Below are 24416 nucleotides of genomic sequence, written 5' to 3'. Positions count from 1 at the left end.
CTTCCCCTCCCCTCTTTTTTAAGAAATATTTATTCAAGATGTTCTGAGAGACCTGAAGAAACATCATGTAGATGTAGATAAGTTGAGCTCACTGGAGCTAGACAAGATGGCCGATATCATTGCTGAAGCTGTTCAAATCGTTGATACAAATGGAGACAAGAACAATGCCCCTGGGAAGGTTGAAGGAGAGAGAACTGCAACAGGAGTGGATGCAGAAGGAGAAAAAAAATATGAAATGGGAGAGAATGAAGGTTTCCACATGCGAGGTATTATATTCAGTGCAGTAGCTTTCCTTTATTTAAAATTTTTACACAATCAGATTAAAATACCTTGCAAAGTTCTACTAGGAGAAAAAATACCGTAGCTTCTCTCCTGCTTTCCTGTTTCCTTTGTTATGATTATGCTGTGTTCAAGAATGGGACTGGTAATTACCACTCAGTTGTAATTTGATCCAGATAATAAGCGAATACAAATGAAGTTGTGACACTGTTCATTCATAGATGTTTGTATTAGTGAGCCCTTAGGATTAGGGTTAATGTGAGGATTGGGTGGTGTCTTTCAGAAGGAAAAATTTTGGACAAAGAAAAGTCTTAAGTGGTCTTCCTTCTTACCCACTGATTTTAAAGGAAGTTTCTGCATCTGAGCATGGACTACCAGTAATTAAAACCTTTGGAACATTTGCAGTGGAAATTCAGGGGATGAATGAAAAAAGTGTAAGTTAGGACTTCATAAGTGCTTTAGATATAGATGCACCCCTTAAAACTAGTATTGCATTTAAAATTAGTGATCATTCTTTGTTGTTTTACTGATAGTGATTAACTTGAGCTTTATATACTTAACTCTAATATAAATATGATTAAATTTGGAATTAACTATTGCATATTATTTAATTATTAAAAATTTAAGCCACCCATCTCCCCTGTAAGGTGATTCTGGGTGGCTTATGAGTTATAAAACAGGTAGAAAAAAACATTGGAATATTAAGGCATTAAAGCTACATAGATTAAGATTTCAAAAATTATATTGAAACCAGAACTAAGAGATAGGAACTCTTACTTCATCAACCACTTCCAGCAGTGAGTGTCCTGTTGAAGCCCCCGCCCAACCAGCAAAGGCAAGTTTTAATACCTTTATTAATACTTTTATCCTACATAATTGGAGACCAAAAGGTTGGAATCAGTTCTCACCTCTGGTGATAGAGTGGTAGAGGATTAGTAGATATCCTTCAAATATGTAGGATTAGATCTGTTCTGAGTGGTACAAAAAGGAAGCCCCTTGAAGTTAATAGGACTTAAATAGTCATAATTAGCTTTATCCCCATTGATTGCAATGTATCTTCTAAGTTTCAATTATCCAAACGATACTAAACACCTCAATTACCCCAATGATACATCCATTAGACACAAAAAGCAAATGTTTTTGAGAATAATTTTCAAGCTTATGAACACATCTTTTTCTATGAGAAAGGTGTGTTCTTGAATTCAGGGGTTTCTTATTATTACTTAATTTTATTACCTTGGTCTATGCTGCTTGTTTCTGAAGACTCTAAGCCAGTGGCCCCCAACCTTTTTTGTGCCACGGCCCGGTACCGGCATCACAAAATGATCCGCAGCCCGGTACCGGCGTCAGCACGCATGACAAGGCAAGGTGAGCCAAGCGACCGGCCAGCCAGCCGTCCCCCGCTTCTCCCCGCCACCTTCAACTCCTCCTTTGTAACTTTGTTGATGGCTTTGCTTCAGGACGGCTTCGGGATGGCTTCGGGACGGTCGCTCGGCTCGCCTTGCCTTGGGTACTAAAAGAATCCTCCTGCCTTAGTTTCATTCGAAGCCCCCCCTGGAAAAGCTCACCCCGAAGCACTTTCTCGTCAAACAAGATGGCAGCGCCCAGCAAACCGGTGGCCCGGTAGGAAATGTTCCATGGACCGGTACCGGTCCACGGCCCAGTGGTTGCTCTAAGCAACATACAGATAATAAAGCTTGCAGCATTACTGCTCATTGAAACATATGCTAGGAATCTAGATAGCATGTGCATGTATGTATCTGTCCATTTATCATCATTGTTACTTATATGTGAAGCACACATGAACTTCAAAGGATCTGTCATTAGTTTATTCTTAATTCATAGCAATGCATAAACATCTTTTACTATACTGCAGATTTTCTTTTCCCTGGCTTAGTTTGTGCAATAGAATGTTCTTCTATATTATTTATTTATCAAAGTTATATGCCACCTATCTTGTTATCAGATAATTCTGGGAAACTTGCAACAGATAAAACCAGCAATATTAAACATTAAAATTAACAAAAATTATCTAAGATAGAAACAAGTATATAGTGGGTTTGAGGTTGAGTCTTCTTTTTAATCCAGTAACCATTTCTAATATTTAATAATGTGGTGTTACTATAATTCTGAAGTAATTACTTCTAAGTGTGAAGTGAAAGACACAAGAAGAGCCTTTTCTTGAGAAACACCTGAGTCATAAATCCACTACAGTTTCTCATTTATTACCGTAAACATTTTTTTCTGGGCTAGCAGGACAAATTATTGATTTTTTTTTTCCAGGCACTGATAAACAGAGGTAAATTCGTCAGCCTTACTATTGAACTAATTAATGTAATGCACTCTTACAGCATGGCTTCAATTGATCTTGCATTAGCAAAGTGTACAAATGGAGTTGAAGTGACAAACTTGATCTATGTTTTTACTTTTGTCATTTAGCCACAACATTGTAATGTTTACTGTACAATAAAAATGTCACATTGTACAAAAAAAACCCCAAAGCAATGTCTGTATTTTATGTCTCACAATAAATGCTTGCTTCCACAGATAAGGGGGCATGGAACATTGATGCTGAAGTTACAAAAGAGGTAAGTTAACAACACAAATACACAAATATTTTTTTTCCTGTATATTTTTTTCTTAATGTATAGGGAAATGATAGGGCTAGAGTTTCTAGGACAATAAGGCAATGCCAATGAAGGTTCATCATGATGAATGTAAGCACACCTAATTCTACTGATTTGTCACTACTGCAAGTACTCAGTATAACTAAAACAATTAGAATATTTAATGTAGCTGGAAGGTTTAACTGGTGCCATTAGCAATATATTTGATTAAATCATATAAATTTGTTTAGGATTGTAGTGATTTAATCTAAATTCTTCCTATTCAGAATGTTTTTTCCCTCTGACCAATAAAACCCAAAGGAATGCAGAATATATGAAAACGATTTAGTTCTTAAGTAGAATATTGTCCCTAATATAATGCTAATAGAGTTCATCGCTAAAATATTCTGTGGGAGAATATATAGTTATCCAGCTTGGATTAAATAATTTGGGTAAAGGACATTATTGAGAACGTTCTGTTAGCAATGGAGCTAGCAAATGTATTTTGTATAGGAAAATAGCTGGTTTTCATAGCAGTTTTCCTGTGCTCAAAATCTATAAAGTATACTTAAGCATATTATTTTCTTCAGCATTGAAAAAATAATAGTGTGTATCGGTAAGAGCTGAAGGAAAGTGATGTATCATAGCTAAAAACTGTTTTCACTGTGCTCTATACAGCTAAAACCATTTTGCTTAAAATGTGGTTATTTTAAATTCGTCCAAGCTATGAATTAATGTTTAGGAATTTGCTAGCAAACAACACTGAGTGTTTTCATGGAGACCCATAAAGGAGATGTGTTTGGAAACATGTCCCAAAATGTGTGGCCTCTTGAAAAATAAAATACAATTGACTTGAAAAGTGGGGTTTTTTTTCTTTGTTCTTTACTGCAACCTAGGATGTGTTCGAAGTTAACTTTCAGCTTAGATGAATTCCAGAGTTTTTCATCCTCAAGAAAGCCTTCCAATATAAAACTGCTAAAATAATTACTATAGCATAAGCTTTTTGTAACTTTTCTACTGTAAAGCTGAACTGCTGAATTAGACACAAGCAACTATAATAAATCAGGTGTAATTTGTTGTTTTGTTTATTATAGGAGGACCATCTAGATTCAAAAATACTAGATTTCCCGAGTAAAAATATAGTTCCTGAAAATCTGTCATGGTCATATTTGTCCAAAGAACCCTTTAAAACAGAAATGAAAAAATCAGATGATTTAGATCTTTTGTCTTCATCTGAAGAGGTCAAGGTTGGGATTGAAAATGTGAAGAGTGAAACCTTCTCAAGAGAACTAATTGCCCCCCAAAAAGCAGAGTTTGAACCCAGGTCCAAGGAACCAAATGAGCTTCATCACTGGATTAAGAATATGTGGCTTCAAGATGAAAGTGTTTATGAAGCAACTCAAGAAAAGATCGGAGAAGGCCTCAAGTTAGATGCAAAGTCTTCCAAAGTGGAAGAATATGGCTACATCATGACAAAGAAAGAGTAAGTATGGATATTAAAATTTTATTTATGAACTTGCTGTACATTGATGATAGAATAATTATTTAAAATTTGATTCTAAATATATTTGCACACTGCCTCCTAAACCATATTTTTCCAAAAATATAGCTAGATCATATTTGCCTGATCTGGTATCTTTGAGGAGTGTTGGATAGAAATTTCCAGAATGTCCATATTTTAATCCCCTTTTGGGAAAAAATAAAATATTATTTTCTCAGCTAATATCTCTCCCTTGTTGCTTTGCTAAAAAAGTAACAGCTAATATATTTCCTATGTAAACATTTAAAAAGAAGACTATATGTCTATTTCACACATTGTCCTTTACTGATCCATTGATTTGTAGAGAAGTATTGATGGCTTGAAATTGTAGACTTCACAGTAGTAAACATAATCAATATTATATATGATTTTTTTCTCCCTAATTTATTAAGTTCATATTTGAATTAGAAAGTTAATTCTATATCTCTTCCTAAACTCAATAATTTTTTAAAGAAAACTTTATGGAGGTCAGTGAACTTTGAGCTGAATTGTTGTCAAAACCTTTCTTTCCTTTTTTTAAAGACTAAAACATTTTACACAGGTCTCACTATTAAAGATAATTTATTCTTTAATATTTCCCTTTTCATTTTTCTGCTTTTGAGGAAACAAATAAAGAGCTATTCAATGGAACTTGGATTTGTTTAATTACATTATTTCAGTTCTCTTCTTCTTCTTCTTCTTCTTCTTCTTCTTCTTCTTCTTCTTCTTCTTCTTCTTCTTCTTCTTCTTCTTCTATTATTATTAGTATTATTAGTATTAGTATTAGTATTATTATCTCTTACTCATTAAACATGAAACTCAGTCAACTGATCATTTAAAATTGTATCACAAATACCCAGGGGTGGGATTCAATTTTTTTAACAACCAGTTCTGTGGGCGTGGCTTAGTTGGTGGGCGTGGCTTGGTAGTCATGTTATTGTCTGGGCATGGCCAACTCAATATCACTCATATCGAGGCACACATCTCCTTGCCTGGCTTCTCATGACTGTGGGGATGCTGCAACAGTCATAAGTGTGAAATATGGTCATAAGTCTCTTTTTTCAGTACCATTGTAACTTTGAATGCTCACTCCACACAAGCAAAGTACCAGCAAAGGAGGAAAAAAAAATTCCATAGAAGTTCCAGAGATAGGAAGTCTAGTCCTGCCAAGAATGTAATAAGGGTTAACAGAGAGGCAGTTTCTGTAAGCAACACCAGAATGCTTCCTTCCTGCCTTCCTTACAGGATTAGGCCAGTAATTTCTTTTAACAACCACCTCTCCGAACTGCTTAGAATGTTAACAACGAATAGGTGTGAACCTGTAGAATCCCACCCATGCAAATACCAGTGACTGGTGCTAATGGTTGATACAGGTTGCTGCCAGCATCCTAGGTATCAACCAAGTATCTTCTTAAAATATATGATGTTCTGCTTAGTGCAATTTTATGCAATCCTGCTGGTGTTATTGCAGGAAGCTGCAATTTCTTGATTTGTTTTGTAAAATTCTTGGACATGGCACCAAGTGCCCTGATGACAATGGGTATCACTGTTATATGTTTCATCCATAACTGTGTAGTTTCGATGGCCAGGTTGTGATATTTCATTATTTTTTCTGGTTCTTTTTCTTTGACTCTAGTGTCCTCTGCTGTAGTGATATCAATAAATTGTACATTTTGGCCTTTGACAACTATAATATCTGGCGTGTTGTGTTCCAAATGATGATCCATCTGTATTCGAAAGTCCCAGATGCATTACTATTATTATTATATATACTTTATTCATTAAACATGAAACTCAGTCAACTGAACATTCAAAAATGCATCACAAATACCATTGACTGGTCTAATGGGTTGCTGCCAGTTTCCTAGGTATCAACTAAGTACCTTCTTAAGATGTACGATGTTCTGAATAGCACAGTCTTTTGCAGTTCTGCTGGTATTATTGCAGGAAGCTGAAATTTCTTGATATATTTTATAAAATTCTTGAACATGGTACCTGTTAGTAATGTAAGTCACCTAACAGTTGGGTTGGAAAATATACAAACCAGTCATCAGTCATTCTGATGATGGGTCCACTCATCTCATCTTGACTTTGAAATAAATGAACACATTATGAAATTCCACTTTCCTGTCAGCAAGTGCCAGTATCTCACCACTATCAGCATTCATGGATCAACTTCACAAGTCCAGATGAAGACAAGGAAGGTTTCTATGAGAACTTGGACCAGATTATTTGAACAACTTCTGCCAGTGAAAATCCATCATTCCAGGCAACTTTAATGCTACGATAGGGACAGACAATAACAATCGGGATGGTGTCCTTGGAAAACATGGGATTAGAAAAGTAAATAATTACCTGCTGCTTCTGGGTAAATGTCTCGAGCACAACTTGTGCATTGCTAACACAATGTTAAACTATGCAAAGAAATACAAAACTACCTGGATGCATCCCTGGTCCAATCATTGGCATCTACTTGATTATGTCATTGGTATATCAGTACAATCTTAAATACACCATCAATACCCTCACCATATGAGGTGCTGAGTGCTGGACAGATCAGAGGCTGCTCTATTTGGTCCTAAACATAGTCCCTTTATAGCATAAGCAGCCAAGCACTCAAGGACTGTTGGAAAGTCCTTCATCATCGGCAGACTGCAAGGCCCAGACCAAGTCCTACACTTACAAGATGTAGTTAATGAAAAACTCTCTGGCAATTTACTACTTGTAGGAACCTGTTCTGAAAAGTGGATGCAGTTTAAAGATGTCATCACTTAGACTGCAACAACTGTATTCAAACTGAAAACCAGGGCACATCAAGACTGGTTTGATGAAACCCATGAGACTACTTCAGCTGCCTATAGGCCAAGAATAAGATCTATGCCGACTTGCAGAACAATCCATCATCTGTCTCAAAAAAAGAGAGGCAAATTTAAATATCTGCAGTCAAAAGTACAGACAAAAACACTGAGATCACAAAAATGATGTCAAGATGAATTCAAATAAAGCAACAAAGCAGGACAGCATTCCTGCCAAGATCTAAGACATGTTGGAAGTCATTTAATCCATAGTGAAAATACCTGATGATTTCCAAGTTGCCCTCATTGGAGCTGTCTATAAAAACAAAGGAAGCAAATGAGATTGCAGAAACTATAGAAGTATCTCATTGCTATTCATTGCAGGAAAGATCTTTGCCTGAATTCTCCTGAACAGACTTATTACTGTCTTGGAAAGGAATTTTCCAGAGACATAGTGCCACAACAGAATATAGCAGACATGATTGTCATGAGGCAAATCCAAAAGATATCAAGCAAACCAAGCCTCTTTGTTCTCCATTGTGGTGGAGATAGCATTCAGGATTGGGTGGGTGATCAGTCTCTGCCTGTGATTGGACTGAGTCTGTCAAAACTTTGATGACACATCCACTGCTGCTAGGGATCTCCCCAGAAATTGTCTCAGTCAGCTTGTTGGACGATGTGTTAATTTCTTCTAGCAAATTTAACAAATCCTTTCAAATTGATTGGAAAAATAGGAATAAAAACACCAATCCTGAATTCTATTGCAAGCCGGAACCGGTCTACCATTTTGAAAGCTGTCAAACTGTAGCGTGGCCGGGGCTCTGCCCCAGTTGTTGGACTGCGGATCAGCTTAGGGCCGATCTACAAGGTACTAAGATTCTGGTTGTCAGGATGGTCCTCCTCTAGGGCCTTTTTTCAGTAGGGATACTATTGTCCCTCTTAAATTGAGAATCTTGCCTTTGGCAAATAGTTGGACAAGTTTGTATGTCTTTTAAAAAATGTGGAGAAATTGTCTATTCAATTTCACTTACTACAAATTTTCTGGATAATTTGGAAAGGTTACCACATCCAGCTTTGTTTTTCAATACAATGAAACTACATTAGAAAACTTGCAGAAAAATGCAAAGGAAAAAAAATCTGCTAAAACATACCCTATTCTTTCCTTTTCAACTGTTTCAGTGATGTAGGCGGATCCTGTGTTTATCTGAAGTAAGACTAGTCAAGTATTGCTTCTGTTAGTGTCACATTTCCATAATTGCTCTGGAGAGCTGATGTTCCTTCACTCCTACATTCCTGTTACTTTTTCCATGATATGTAATCTCCATTGACCTTCATAGTCTGACCACTGAAATTGATTTTTGCAAAGTGTCATCTGTTTTATAAATTGGTCTGGACTTGAATCTGTCTGAGTTAAAAGGTTTAAATTTCACACCTATTTTGTGGCGGGGAAGGAGGAGAAGGAAGGTATGCAGTGCATAACATGTGGCAAGCAGAGATTTGCTGCCCTGTCAAAACAGAAGTAAGCTTATGAATGTTCAGTAGCTAATAAAGCCTGAGAGGAAACAAAGCTGGAAAAGATGGATTGGTGCCAGCTGAAGCTAAATTGCAGGGTTCTTACAACCATTACTCTTGGCTTGTTTAAGATCCTAGGGAACGGAATTTGGGAAATGCTATCCCTGGCATGATATGGTCCACCTAATACAAATCCTCTCCTCCCCTTCCCCATGCCAGTCTGCAAAACCAGAAATGTTGGGGAACCTACAAAGCTTGTTGCATTCGGCAATTCCTTTGAATTTCAATTTAGCTGATATTCAAGACACAAAGCTGAATCCAATGGAAATCTTGTACAGTTGCCTTAGATATTAATATTTATTTATTTATGCATACAGAATAAAGAATCCTGCATAAAACTGATAAATTCCTTTTATGCACCTGTTATATTATAATACTTCCCATGCTATTCACATAAGCATCTAGATACAGAACACAAGAAATTCATTGACTGGTTTATCTTTGCACTTGATTCTCTGTTTAGAGATCATGCATAGCCTTCTCAACAAACTTTCAACAATGGCTTTTAGTGAACTGGTATTAATTTGAAAGTAACACTCCTATAAACAAATATTGAATAAATTGGCTGAGCCCTTGAGAAACCCCAAGATGTTAGTTCTTTCCAAGCCTTAAATCCATTTCCTTTTGCAAAAATCTCAGTGTTTGTCTCAGTTTTTAAAGGGAACATTTCTCTAAAAAGAGCTAGGTTTTATTATGGATGGCAAACTGGTTTTTCAGTAATAATAGAATTATTTATTACTATTTGGTTACTACTTGGAATATTAGCAAAGGTCTAGGGAGGAACTTCAGGGATTTTGTTTTATTATTATATGGAATTTCAAATGGATGTAAATACATTGACAGACTGAGAAGCACAGTGACTGCTGAAATCCAGCATCAAAGATTTCTTAAAGACAATTTTTACATTTACTCTAACATAGTTTCCTGCTTGGTTGTTTGGCAGAGGATCGTCTAGATCAGGGGTCCCCAACCTCCAGGCCACAGCCCACTACTGGGTCATGAGCTGTTCAAAACTGGGCCATTTACATCCCCTTTTGCACGAGCAATGGGTGAGTGCATGTCCGCCACTCATGTAATAGTATTCCCTCTCCCCTTCCCCATGCCAGTCTGAAAAACCAGAAATGTTGGGGAACTCTGCTGTAGACAATTGGAGAGCTGATCAATGAGTAAAAGAAAGGAAAGACTTACCAAAATGTAGAGCACTTGTTTAAGTTTATTCTTCCCAGTCTCTGTCATGCCCCTGACAGAGTTTGAATCCGAAAAGGAAGACGAATAACTGACAGGGAGTGGGAGTATGACTCCGTTGGCTGTGGAGGAAACTGTGGAAGGGCAAAGTCCAGCTGGGCAGAGCAGGGGAGAGCAGGGGAGAGGTAGAACAAGGGAGAGGAAGTTCAAAGGAAGACTCAGGCCCACCCCCTCTTCATCCTAGGGCATGCAGGGAGGAACGGAGAAGGGAGCAATGTGGGTTGTGTGACTTACAGGGGAGGAAAGGATCCTGATTCCCTTCATTAGCCACATCTGGGAAAGAGATGCATGCTGAGTGCGGCGTCTGCGGGGAACAAGCATGAGTTTATCTTGTGTTGACTTTGGTTATCTGTGTTCCTGGCATCCTCCCAACCATGTTGAATTATGGCTGTTCCTTCACATCTAGAATTCCTTCTCCTGCCCTGCCTTGATTGGACTTATAGTTACAGTTTTGTTGACCACTTTTTGGACTTGATTCTCTTCAGCCAAAGTCTATTCCTGGGATAGTTTTTCTCCAGCCAGAAGGTAACCAGGACATTGGGGGCAAAGTTGGAGCTCATAAAGGGACTCCTACTGATTATCTGACTGTGTTGCCTTTGTGCCACGCCCCAGGTCATCACAGTAACGGATAGAAAACAAAAACGCTTTAGAGAAGTTATGTCCAACTCACAGCCCACAGGCCACATGTGGCTCTGGGCAGTAATGCAGCCCCATAAAATTGTAAACTTTTAATACTATGTGATTTTAATGGTATTTATATACATTAATTATATTATATACTTTATATGTAGCCCAAGACTATTCCTCTTCACTCAGTGTGGCCGGGCAAGTCAAAATTTGGACAACCATACTTTGGAGCAAACCTGGGCATTTTGCAGCTCCTGGGCAATATCCAGTCCTTTGGCTGCCCCTGCCTGACCCATGTGAGGTCAATAGGAAATTAGAAATCAAATGTAAATAAGTGTCCACTATACATGAAGTACAATTGAATTCCTTTTATTTTGAAGGTGACTGCTATTTTTTTCCAATTTATGCAAATATGTATGCATGTGTGGTTACACACTTTCACAGTAATCAAAACCATATAATTTATTTCTTTTTATAAAATGACAAAAATTAACACTGAACAGACTACTGGCTCTGCCCTCCACAAAAGTCCCAGTTCCTTATTTGGCCTTTGGGAAAATCAATTGCCCATCTCTGCTTTAGAACCTCAGGAGTCCAAACTAAGCTGAAAGTATTCAAAATAAAATGCCTATCAAATGATATAAAATCTTCTGGAGTAGCAGTTTGAGTTGAGTCCGGCCAAGTACAAGCATGGGGTGAGTTTGTTTATACAAGCATGATATAATAATCTCTGCAGTCATCTGACAACCACCATCTCCCTCTTCTCCATTTTCTATTTGCTTCTTCATCAACACCACAGTTTTGGTAACCAGGCACTGAGTGTGCAGATATTCATGCTCTGCTGTTGTGGTTCAGTCAAAAGGAGGCCAGTGTTTTATCTTTGCCACAGATAATCATTTTCTGTATCAATGTGTCTTCAGCAACTTTAAGATATGTGGACTTCAAGCCCAGAATTCTTTCATAATGCTGGTTGTGGAATTTTGGGAGTTGAAGTTCATACATTTCAAAGTTAATGAGATTCAGAAACATTGTCCTATATATCAAGCCATTGTGCATTTTTCTCCTAAGATGGTGCTGTTGTCGAATTTGTAGTAATTTGTAGGCATCAAAACTGTATATATGCAAATATTTAATCAAATCCAAATCAGGAATGGCAAAAAAAAACCCTCAATGACTTTTCCAAAAGAATTCATATCTAAATTGTGGATTCAATAATTGAAAGGAAATGACCTTGCCATAATTTTTCTTTTTTCCTCTAAATTTAAAAATTTAAAAGTAGAGAAAACTGATTGAAGACTTTACATGTTCCTTTCTTTAATGGTAGAATTGTTTCACACATTTACAGCAATTGGAATTCTTTATTTAGAGATTGTTTACCTACAGTACTTGTTTACCTACAGTTTAGTTACAGTACAGATATGTAATCATAGATAGATAGATAGATAGATAGATAGATAGATAGATAGATAGATAGATAGATATGGATATGGATATAAAGATATGAAATCATATGTTACCTTGCATGGTTTTTGAATCATTCCATGAACTCCTGCCAGAAAACTACTTCTGAAAAGAGGTGTTAAAGAAATATGCAAGATTTAATTTTCTAAAAAGATAAAGCAGATTTATGGGGATAAATCAAGCACTAGCTTAATTTTATAGGTTCTATTTGTGTTTGTCCCAACCATTTATCAGTCAGGCATGGAACAATCAAACTGTGCCCCAGCAAGCCTCAAGAGATTTGATGATAGTTTAAAAAATGAGATAGCGGGATGTGATTATCTCTCATAGTAGGACTGTAATGATTATAGTGTTTGAGACATTCAGAGTTTCTAATTCATAGCAAGGAGAATCTAATGAAAGAATGGGCTACTAGATCAAAAGCTGCTCATTATTTTTTGCTAAAAGATTTTAGTGAAAGAACAAAGCTAATAGTATAAAATGTTCTTGAATGATTCAGGTTATATTGGAAGAGAAGCCTGACCTACAAATATATTCTCTGTCAACTTTTCACAAAGTCAGGATGTAACTTTTCAGAATAATATGCACTTTGTTTACAGAACAACTAAACACAAACTTAGAATATAGAATAATAGAGTTGGAAGGGACCTTGAAGGGATCTTCTAGTCCAACCCGTGCTCAAGCAAGATACCCTAAACCATTTCAGACAAAGAGTTATATTTTTGAAAGCCTCCTGTGATAGAGCACCCACAGCTTCTGAAGGCAAGCTATTCCATTGGTTGATTGTCCTCACTGTTAGGAATTTTCTCCGTAGTTCTAGGTTGCTTTTCCCCTTCTTAGTTTCTTGTCTTGCCATTTAGTGCTGTGGAAAATAGTTCCTCAAACATTGGATCACTGCTATGATGTCATCCCTAGTCCTTATTTTCACTAGACTAGACATATCCATTACCTGCAATCATTCTTGTTTGGCCCCCATACCCCTAATAATCTTTGTTGCTCTTCTCTACATTCTTTCCAGAGTCTCAACATCTTTTATATTGTGGTGACCAAAATTGGTTGCAGTATTTCAAGTATGATCTTACTAGGCTTTGTAAAGCGGTACTAAAATTTCATATGATGTTGATACTATTTCTTTATTAATGCAGCCTAGAATTACATTGGCTTTTCTGGCTCTTGCCACAGACTGTAGTGTAGGCTCATTAAGTGATTGTGATTGTGATTGTGTACTAGGACTCCAGGATTTCTCTCATAGTTACGGGCATTAAGCCATGTTTAACCTAGTATGTATCTATACAGTTGGTTTTTCTTGACTAAACATAAAACCTTACTTTTATCGACATCGAAGTTCATGTTCAAATATTCAAATCTGTCAAGATCTTTTTGGATCTTGAGCTTGTCTTCTGAGATGTTGTTACTCCTTCCAATTTAGTATTGTTTGCAAATTTTATGAGTTTCCCCTCTAGTCTCTCATCTAGTTAATGAAGATAATGAAAAGTACTGGGCCTAAAACAAAACCTTGGGGTATCCAGTGCTTACTTCCCTCCATGTGGAGGTAGGTTCTTTGAGGGCTGTACATTGAGTATGCTTTGTTAGTCAGTTACAAACCCATCAGGTGGTGGTGAGGCCTCTGCTACATTTTCTACTTTGCCAAGAACTAGGTTATGGTATACTTTATCAAATGCTTTTCTGAAATCTAAATACACTATGTCCACAGCATTTGAGTGATCCACTAATTTAGTCACTTAGTTGAAGAATGAAAAAAAAATGTTTGGCTTGTTCTGTTTTTAATGAATCCATATAACTCCATATTTTTAAGGAACAATATTTAGAATTATCAAATAATCCAGTAATTTAATTAACATTGAGGTATTCCCCGTTAGGAGAATGAGTACACTCAGGGAAATGTAGTGAGAGTGGTGAGGAATAACATACAACCAGCATACACATAAGATACATTGAATAGTAAAATGTAGGTTTTATTTCCTGTAAACAGGTAAACAAAGTCCAACAAACAGTCCAAATTGTACAAGGTTAAAGCAGGTAGTATTCAATAAAATCAGTCCAGGGATAATCCAAAAACGAAATCCACTATCATAAACAAAGTTCAGTAAACGGAGTTTGCAAACAGTTGCAAGACTCACAGCAATCCAAGCAAAATGATGGTCAGGCAAAAGGCAATAGGGAAATGCAAGAAGAGAACAAACCAGGTTTCTGGCTCCATCTTAGGGCCATTGGGGGAACCTCAGCCAATCACAATTACAGCATTCTCTTAAAGATACAACAGTATTAAATAACTATCCTGGTTTATATATTGCCAACCCAACTGTTAGGTGATTATCATTCCTAACATTCTCCCCTTTGGGTAGGACAATATATAAAATCTTACAGTTAAAGTCCATATTCCTCACAGCAAGCCTTATGTTTTACAGTGCCTTGGGCTTTTGTAAAATGATCTACAATGTTATTCTCTGACATGCAATACTCCAGTGTAATCATTTTACTTTGAACACATTCTCTCACATTTAGATATTGTAGATCGGTGTATTTTGATCTTGTCTTTACAGCGAGATTGGAAGCCATCTGAATTGCTGATTGGTTGTCTCCACATACAACTATAGGTTCATTTACATCAATTCCCATGTCTATCATTAGTTGTTTATAACATACTAAGTCTGTACATAATAGAGACAAACATGAGAATTCAGCCTCCATTGTTGATAAGCTTAGATGTTTAGACCGCCATCCAATTAACACCTTTCCTAATAATACTACAGTACCTGATGTTGATTTACATATAGGTACGTCTATAGTGAAACTTGCATCGGCATATGCAGTTAAACTTAGTTCATCCTTAGGCTCCAAATACAATGCATAATGCATTGTTTGTTTCAGATATCTCAATACATGTTTAGCAGCTTCCCAGTGCCTTTCAGTAGATTCAGTATTAAACCTGGCTAATTGGTTAACACTATATGCTATATCTGGCCTAGACCAATTACTAAGATAAGCTACTAATTAAAGATTGATAAATATCTTTATCAAAAACAGGACTTTGCACATCACTGTGGCTAAACTTCTGGCTCATTGGTGTTTTAGCCGGTTTACAAAGTTCTATTTTACAATTCTTTAGTAACTGGTTAATTTTATCTGCCTGTGAGATTTTGTATCCTCCCCTAGTTTTATCTATTTTTAAACCAAGATACTGTTTAATCTCTCCTAAATGTTTTATTTTAAATTTCTTCTCTAACAGTGAAATAATCCCATTAGCTTCTTGCTCAGTTTTAGTGATTAATGCAATGTCATCAGTGAACAATAGCAACAATGAAACTACAGCATCACTTTCTTTTTTGAACAAACATGGATCAGCCATGCCAGTTACAAAACCTATCTTTGTTAATTCCTTCACTATGCACTGGTTCCATTCATAGACTGATTACTTCAAGCCATAAAGACTCCTTTTTAATGTCCAGCAATCAGTTTTATTATCAGTTTTTATACCCAAAGGCTTCTTTAAATATATAGTGTGTTGCAATGATGCAGGAAGATATGCCGTTTCTACATCTAAATGGTTTATTGTGTATTTATTTTTAGCTGCCCACACTAATGCTGCTTGTAATGTGGTAGCCTTCAGACTAGGTGCAAACACCTCATCGTAGTCATTGGCTGACTGATCGAACCCTGGTGTTACTAACCTGGCTTTATGGATAACAGTCCCATCTACACTAGTCTTAATTTTATAAATCCACTTATACCCTATAGCATGCTTACCTGGTGGTAACCTGACATTTTCATATACTTTCAAGCTTTGTAAAGATTTCAGTTCTTTATCCATTACTTCCTGCTAAGCAGCCTGATCCTTAGCAGAGTACAGTTTCAGTTCATTATAATTAGCAGGAACTGTATTTACTTGGCATACTATACTAGCCTGATATCTATCTGGTGGTTGTGTTATACAGGTTGAATGTCTAGGTAACTCAGGGCTTGCTGGTGGACTCTTCTGTTCCACCTGCTCCTGTTCTTCTACTTCCTCCTATGCCCGTTCTTCCTCTTTAATGGCTATTGATGGTTTAACTATCTCATTGTTAGGGACTACTTGGGTGTCAATAACAACATCATTGTTGGATTATGCCACCCAACGTGCACAAGAAATTTAGCACTAGTGCTACAATAAACATGAGCTGTACCTTGATCCCAAAATCTAAAGGATCTATGGTTGGCCTTATAACCTACGAAAAATAATTTCCTAGCTCTATGTTGCCCTTTCTGTCTTACTTGTGAGGGAATATGCACCCATGCTGGAGCTCCAAATGTATGTAGATAACTTAAATTTGGTTTTCTGCCATGCCAATGAATGAATGGCAATTCACCAGTTGTTGTGTTCACCACATTGTTTAACACATGATTGCTACACATTATGGCTTCACCCCACAGTGTTTCAGGCAAACCTGAGTCAGATAACATAGTGCGAGTCATGGCTTGTAATGTTTGCCCTCTTCATTCTATAAACGAATTATATTGTGGCCTGTAAGGTGCAGAATGCTTATCCTCAATACCAGCCAATTTCAACATTGTTTGGAATCTATTATTAATAAACTTAGTCCCATTAATTGTTACTAAAGTAATTACCTTAAGTCTCATTTTTCTCTCAGCAAATCTTAGCCAGTTAAAAAAATGTTGGAATGTTTCTGTTTTGTTTTTCATGAGATAGCAGAAACTGTATCATGAGTAATAGTCCGTTATACTCAAAACATAGAAGGCACCTCCCAAACTGGGTGTTTTAGGACTAATTATGTGAGCAAAAACAACCTCTAAAGCTTCTTAAACCCATTCAGTCTGTTTGCAGGAGTAACCTTGCTTTTCTCCTGATTACACGCATTACAGTTTAAGTACTTGCTACAGGGTTTTATTTTTACTCCCTCTGACAATTCGACAGTTTGTTTCAGCATCTTGAAATTAATGTGCCCCAGACGTCTATGCAGTAAATGTATACATTCGTCACGTGGCTTAACATTGTTATAAACAGAGTTAGCCACCTGCAACTGGTCATCATGTATCACATATAAATCATTCTCTAAAGTAGCAGTAACACCCTTACCCTCTTTCTCTATTATACAGTTATCTCCCCTAAAGGTTACTACATAACCAATGTTAACCAAAGCCCTTACTGATAACAAATTAAATTTCAGTTTAGGTAGCTATAACACTGATAAATGCTCATTTATACATGAATAATATGCAGGACTGTCACCAGATGCTTTCATCTTCCATCCATTTGCCAATGATACATGTTGCTTACTCGTGGACATCTTTACAAACCTCACTCTATTTCTAGTAATGCACTGCGATGTTCCACTATCAACTACCCACAAATCATGGTTTACAGTTGAATTGCTAGACATAGCTAAATTAACATTCTTCTTAGCCTTCTGGTTATTACCAGTATTCTGTCACTTGCTCTTTTTACAAAATCTAGCTATATGTCCCCTAGCCCCACAAGAAAAACATTTCCTAACAGTATAGGGAGTTGAAAACAAATCCTCTTCTTGTGGTTGTTTCTGTCTCAGTTGGTCTCTATCCCGCCTTCATCTTGCCTCTTCTAACAATTATCTGGTTATGTCAGTCAATGTCAGTTCATTTCGGGTCAGGACTGTAGCTCTTGAAAAGTTCTTTTCATGAAGTTCAAATGAGCTAACATATCTCCACCTTTCAGAAGACGTGCTCTAAACAGTTTGCGTGTAAGATGTATGTGTGCACCTACAATTCATGAACATAAATCTTCTTCAAATTCTCCCAACACCTAGCAGCAGACTCTTCTCCATGAATATGGACTAGCTGCTGGTCACTCAGTGTTAGTCCAATTATACAAAGAGCTCATTCATTGTTCCATTTAAAGTCAGCTAACTTTTTGGCATCATCCTCAATATTTGGATCCCAAGAATTTACATCCAGTGGATCCTGAACTGCAGCCCATAAGCCTTCCCTATGCAGAAGTATACTGCACTTCATAGACCAGGAAACATAGTTTGTTCCATCCAATGGGGATATCAGTGATAGACTTGTTGACGGGTCTTGTGCCATCTTTACCAGGACAGTAACCCACAATTAAACAATAAGCAGCTATCTGTATATGGTACTGTGTATTCACACTAACTCTCAGTTATCTGAGTCTGGTATGAACTGGGCCCATAACCAGTGTTGAGGTATTCCCCATTAGGAGAATGAGTGCACTCAGGGAAACAGAGAGTGAGAGTGGTGAGGAATAACACACAACCAGCATACAGGTACACTGAATAGTAAAATGTACTGTGTTTCTCACAAAATAAGGCCTGGGCCTTATTTTTCTTGACCCCCGAAAAAACGGCTAGGCCATCTTTTGGGGGGGTGACTTAATCCCCCCCCGCCTCCTCAGGTGGGCGGACAGTAACAGCTTGGATGTTGACCTCGGCGTTGGGCACTTCGTATCGGGAGACCTTCCGCCACCATTGCTTTCCCTTCTCCCTTGCTGCCACGGCATTTAGAGCAACACCGTGGCATTTGGCACAGCCACGTGTGGCCAGCCAGGATTCCTCCCTGCAACTGGAGCCCAGTGGAGACATTCGGCTTCAGGCGCTCCTGTCGCCGCCTTCCCTTTGCCTTCGAAGGTAAAGCCAATTATTTTAAAAATGACACCCTACTACAACGAAGACTCCCTTGCCCGAGAGGGCAGCCCAACCCCATGTGGGGAGGCGAATCTCCCAGGGCCACTGCACAGGATTGGCCCACCTTGGGAGAAGCACCCAGCCGCCATCCCTGCTTGGCGCCGGGCAGAGTGTGAAGAGCTTCGCCTGGGGTGCCCAGCACAGCCCTCCTTCCCAGCACCAGAGCCCTCACCAAGGCAGCGAGTGCCTCCCCGCTGGACCCTCCACTCATCCCACCAGGGCCGCACCAGAGCCTTGCGGGCTGGGCAGAGCCAGGAAAGTGAGCCACGGGTGCGTGCCCGTCTGCAAAGCAAAAGATCCGGGCCGACCTGAGCTTGGCTTCCTTCCCAAGTCCCTCCAGCCCGAACCTGAAGGGGCCACTGGGAGAGGCTGCCCGAGGCAGTGATCATGCCTACCCATCCATGGACAGGGAGGCAAGGTGATGGCAGCGCTGCTTCCCTGGCCGGCGGAGAGAGCCCGAAGCTGCCCATCCTTTCCACCCCTCACCCAGCCCATCCCCGTCCCCACGCATCTCCAAATGCGCCGGCAGCTCCAAATGCTGAAGCAGAATGGGCATCAGGCAGAGGTGCTGACTTGGAGGGGCTCAACTTGGAGGAGGATGTGGCGCAGGCCATCTCCTTGCTTCCCTGTCCACGGATGGGTGGGTGCTATCACTGCCTCGGGTGGCCTCTCCCAGTGGCCCCTTCTGGTTCAGGCTGGAGGGACTTGGGAAGGTACCCAAGTTTGGGTCAGCCTGGCTCTTTCACTTGGCAGGTGGGCACGCAACTGCGGCTCACTTTCCTGGCTCTGCCCCACCTGCATGGCTCTGGCGCAGCCCTGATGGGATGAGCAGAGGGTCCAGTGGTGAGGCGCTCGCTGCCTTGGCGAGAGCTCCGCTGCCGAGCAGGAGGGCCTGCCTGTCAGCTGCGCTGGGCGTCCCAGGTGAAGCTCTTCGCACTCTGCTCAGTGCCAGGCAGGGATGGTGGCTGGGTGCTTCTCCCGGGGTGGGCCGATCCTGCGCTGCGGCCCTGGGAGATTCACCTCCCCACATGGGGTTGGGCTGCCCTCTCGGGCAGAGTAGGCTTTGTCATACCAGTACTAGGGTGTTGTTGCAGGGAGGAGCCCTAGCTCTCTGCGTGTGGCTGTGCCAAATGCCGCGGCATTACTCTAAATGCCACGGCAGCAAGGGAGAAGGGAAAGGTGGAGGAAGGTCTCCTGATACGAAGTGCCCCACCAACGCCAAAGTCAACGCAGGCAGCAACATATCCGGGTATGCAACAAAAGTACTTCCTAACTGCAAGACCCCACACTATTCCCCCCCCCCATTTTGCATGTTTAATATAGGCCTTAATTTGGGGGGCTGGTCTTAATTTGATTTTATGCCGATAAAACATGCTGGGCCTTCCTATTGGTGAAGGCCGTATTGTTGGAGAAACACGGTAGGTTTTACTTCCTGTAAATGGGTAATCAAAGTCCAACAAACAGTCCAAATCAAACACAGTTAAAGCAGGTAGTATTCAATACAATCAGGCCAGGGATAATCCAAAAACGAAGTCCAGTATCATAAACAAAGTTCAGTAAACAGAGTTTGTGAACAGTTGCAAGACTCACAGCAATCCAAGCAGAATGATGATCAAGCAAAAGGCAATAGGGAAATGAAGAGAACAAACCAGGTTTCTGGCTCCATCTTATGGCTGTTGGAGGCACTTCAGCCAATCATAATTATAGCATTCTCTTAAAGATACAACAGTATTAAATGACTATCCTGGTTTATATATTGTCAACCCAATTGTTAGGTGACTAGTATTCTTAACAATGTCAATTATATTTAGTTATTGAAAAATTAACTTGGAGGTCATATGTTGCTTGTTGAAACAAAACATTTTGTAGCAAATTTTATTTATAAGTTAGTTGATAGATGTCATACTACTTACTGTATGATGCTCCAGACATGGTTATTTGAGTTGGAATAGTATTATAATTTTTTGATTAAAATGTTTCACACTTTCATCCATAATTAGATAGGCTGAATTCATGTAAAACAGAATAGCCATAAAGTTTTTGTCAGAACTATGACTCTGATATTTTTCTCCCAGTTATAGAAAATCAGTTTCTTGTGCTGAACTGACATAGGGAGGTAATGTGCTACATTTGGGCACTCTAGGTTTGGTTTTAGGAAATCACTATGAAGAAGAAAAGCTATATCTGATTCCTGCTTTTTAGCTGATGTGCAAAACATTTTCTCTGAAGTGAGTCTAGTTCTTGCTGGACCAGAAACTGATCTGGCATGCACTAATAATCATGGATATTGGTGTAACTGGGCAAAAGTGTCCCTCATCAAATAGAATTAATTTAATAGACAGATTTGACAAGTTTATTGGGAAATGAGAACAATCCTATTCTCATTACTGTTTAAGACTCACTTAATCTTTTCCCTTTTGTCATAATTCAGTAGGTGTTATGTAGTACCTGGATATTAATATTTGCTTTATTTACACAGACAAAAATTGCAGAAAGATTAATTCCATCACCCTTACTACTGTGTTTGACAAGATGTTCTATGTTTATTGAACTGTACTAATCCCCATACTCTTGACTTCTCTTTTACCTTTGAAAACCCAGTAGTAATTCATTTTTTAATACTAGAATAAGGATGGTTTTATATTGACTTTGTTGATGGTATGAGAGATCCATTAAGGAGGGGGGGAAGTGAGGAAGGAGTTGTTAAGGAGGGTCTTGGAAAATCTATTACACAGTCTAGAGATTAAAGTAGAAAGAAACTCAAAATAACTCTTGACTTTGATTAGTATAATTCCTAAAAACCCACTGCTTCTATTTCTTGCTCTGGCCCAACTTGAAGGACATAATCAGACATAATCAGATAGAATTTTAAAAGATTTTAAAACTAAGTTTAAAGATATAGAAGAAAGATGGGATGATTTTATGCACATTCACTTCCACCTAGAAAATGAGAAAAGTATAGAAATTAAAAAAATGTTTGAAATATGAAAAGAAGTGACCAAATATAGCTTTCCTTTTGAGTCAGAGTGTTTCCTTCATGATGTGAGAATGCGTCATCCAGTGAACTGGTCTGGCAAAAGATATCTCTGCTTCATAATATAAATATTACTAGGAATGATTATTATATAAAAAAAGTCAAGATAGAGGCCACAGCATAAATCTTCCCCTTTTCTCGTGCATTGCCATTCATGTAAAAATGGAAAGGAACTATCATGCAGTCATAACTATTTTCTTAACTTTTTTTAACCTCTTGCAAATGCCTTTGTATGACACTTTATTCCATGCAAGATGATCTGTAAAGTGATGTTTCCTTTGTATTAAAAAGTAGGTGACTTAATGTCTGAGGCTACCATCTGTTAAGTCTTATTTTCTAATGGTACCTAGCTTTCTAAAGGAGGTGGGATATATGGCCATTAAATCAGATTGCGTTCCCCATCCTTATTCTAATATAATTTCTATCTTGACTTATATTTTCAAACTAATTAAAGCTTCTAATTATGGAAAAAGTCTTGGCAGAGCAGAGGTAGTTCCTTGCAGGCATAATAGAACATGTCCTAACTTTCTTCTTTCCCACAGGACTGTTGTGCCTGAGGATCTTTTGCTATATCCTCTGGCTTTCTCATATTCTAATAACTTCAGCTCTGTTACCTCAGGATATTCTCTTTCTGAATCTCTGTTTCTTTTTCCCCTGTTCCCTGATTATCTTGCTTCAAACTTCTTCCCTTGTGATTAGTGGCACAATCTCAAAATGCAGCTGTTGTTCATTGGCTTTCAGATTGGCCAATTCATTGGCTTTTAAGGACCACAGAGAAGCTACCTGCCTTCTGAGCAGGAGAGGGAAAGCAACCATTTATATTGCCTATGAAGATTTGGTGTAGGTTGATATCAACAATACTTAGTTTAGTTAACTCTATATTCACTTCACAATACTGTTGGAGTTAACTTGAACGTTGTGCCTTATGGCTCAGTCTTCTGCTGTAATTTGAATTTCCTTGCTTTTTATCTTCCTGTTGTTTGGTTTACTCCTTTGATTGTTTATCTTCCCAGGGAAGAAAGGTGGAAAGCTTGAAACTCACATTTGGTATTACTTTGGGTTTGTTTTTAGACCCATGGATTGGAAAGTAACTATTTCCCATGGCAGAGGGGCTAAACCTGTTGCAAGCATTTAGCTGCTAACATGAGAGGCAGGAAAGCATACAGAGTGTTCTCACTCAGCGTCTTAGTTCCACCATGTGAATGGAATTTGAACAATATTAAATGACTTGTTCTATCTATCCCATTGGAATGTCCATAAACCAGGAATGGCTCATCATATCAAAGGTATATGTCAAGGAGATTCTCAGTCATCCAGGTCATGATTGTCACAAAGATACTTTTTCAAGAGGCAACTGGCCTTTCTGGTTTTTCTCTGAAGATGTTTTACTTCTCATCCAAGAAGCTTCTTCAACTCTTGACTGGATGGTGGGGAATGGGCTATAAAAATCATGTAATTGTTATATGGTACAAAAGAGATACAGAACAAGTGTATTATTTGCTGCTGTATAATACTGATTTTTGCAGCACAGTGAGGGTTGTCTTTTATATATATAATCATACAATCTTTCCATTAGCTTTTTGAGCCCCAATCTTCTGCTTAAATGCAAGAATCTGTGTTAAATTTAATATATGTTGGCTGAACTCAGAGATATCCTCATGGAGAGGGTCAAAAGTCAAGATGGTCACAATCATGCAATTGAATCCCCACCCTTTTTATGTCTGTTGTGAATCATGTAAGAAAAGGGGGGGGGAATAAGCTTCAGTCACATGGATGTGACTGCCATCTTGATTTTTTGGAGAAGTCCTCCCCTGAGAAGTCTCCCCTGAGGAGACTCCTGAATAGCCAACTTCTGCTTGTCCTGTATAACAAGGGGACTCAACCTACTTATTGAACAATTAGTTTGATAGCCATTTTTTTTATATTTAACTGGAATTCTATGTATGTGAAGGATCTCATTTTGCTTGCATTGCATTTTCTTGTATTGAATTATGTAGCCTACAGTACTATACACCCAGAAGCATAAATATAATAATTGATTTATAATCAGGACCCTTTCTGGGAAGACACAGTTGAAGTTTGAGAAGAGCTGATACAAACAGTAGCTGATAATTGAAAATCGCAATAGTCAGGGTTAGTTGAGAAATAGACATGGAACAGAACAACAGACAAGTTTGGAAATTCCTTGAAAATCTAGGTAAAGACAGAACCCAACCACGGCAAAATCATACCGAGGTAACAGCAGATCAAGTAGCCAACCTGTTGTTGAAGAATGGAAAAATGCAATGTAAAAAGGTGCAGGAACAAGCCATCTGAACGAAAGAAGAAGAGAAGGGGCTATTAAATACTCCCTTTGTGGTATTTGAGCTGGAGGAAACTATAAAGACTATGAAAATGAATAAAGCAGCAAGTATTGATGACAAGAACAGAACTGATAAAACAGTTTAGTCCCCGTACTCTTGAGTGGCTTCTGTAATTGATGAACAACTATATTGGTGATTTTAAGATCCCAAAATTATGGACACAGTCTAGAGTTGCTGCCTTACTGAATCCCAGCAAAGGCAAAGATAATCTAAAACT

At 38.5% G+C, this 24416-nt stretch overlaps 1 protein-coding gene across 1 annotated transcript in view; it reads left to right on the top strand.

Moving 5' to 3' along the window:
• PTPRN2 (protein tyrosine phosphatase receptor type N2) overlaps positions 1-24416 on the top strand; it is a 609242-nt gene that overhangs the window by 108983 nt on the left and 475843 nt on the right. The window contains exons 6-8 of the mRNA XM_087917130.1: positions 24-266; positions 2827-2867; positions 3980-4368. Coding sequence (XP_087773256.1) covers positions 24-266; positions 2827-2867; positions 3980-4368 — 673 coding nt within the window. The remainder of the gene's footprint in view (positions 1-23; positions 267-2826; positions 2868-3979; positions 4369-24416) is intronic.

Source organism: Pseudonaja textilis, chromosome Z (assembly GCF_049901715.1).
Source record: "Pseudonaja textilis isolate UNSWEBS1 chromosome Z, rPseTex1.2, whole genome shotgun sequence".
In the NCBI taxonomy this organism is placed as follows: Eukaryota; Metazoa; Chordata; class Lepidosauria; order Squamata; family Elapidae; genus Pseudonaja; species Pseudonaja textilis.
This window is presented reverse-complemented; position numbering and strand designations above follow the sequence as displayed.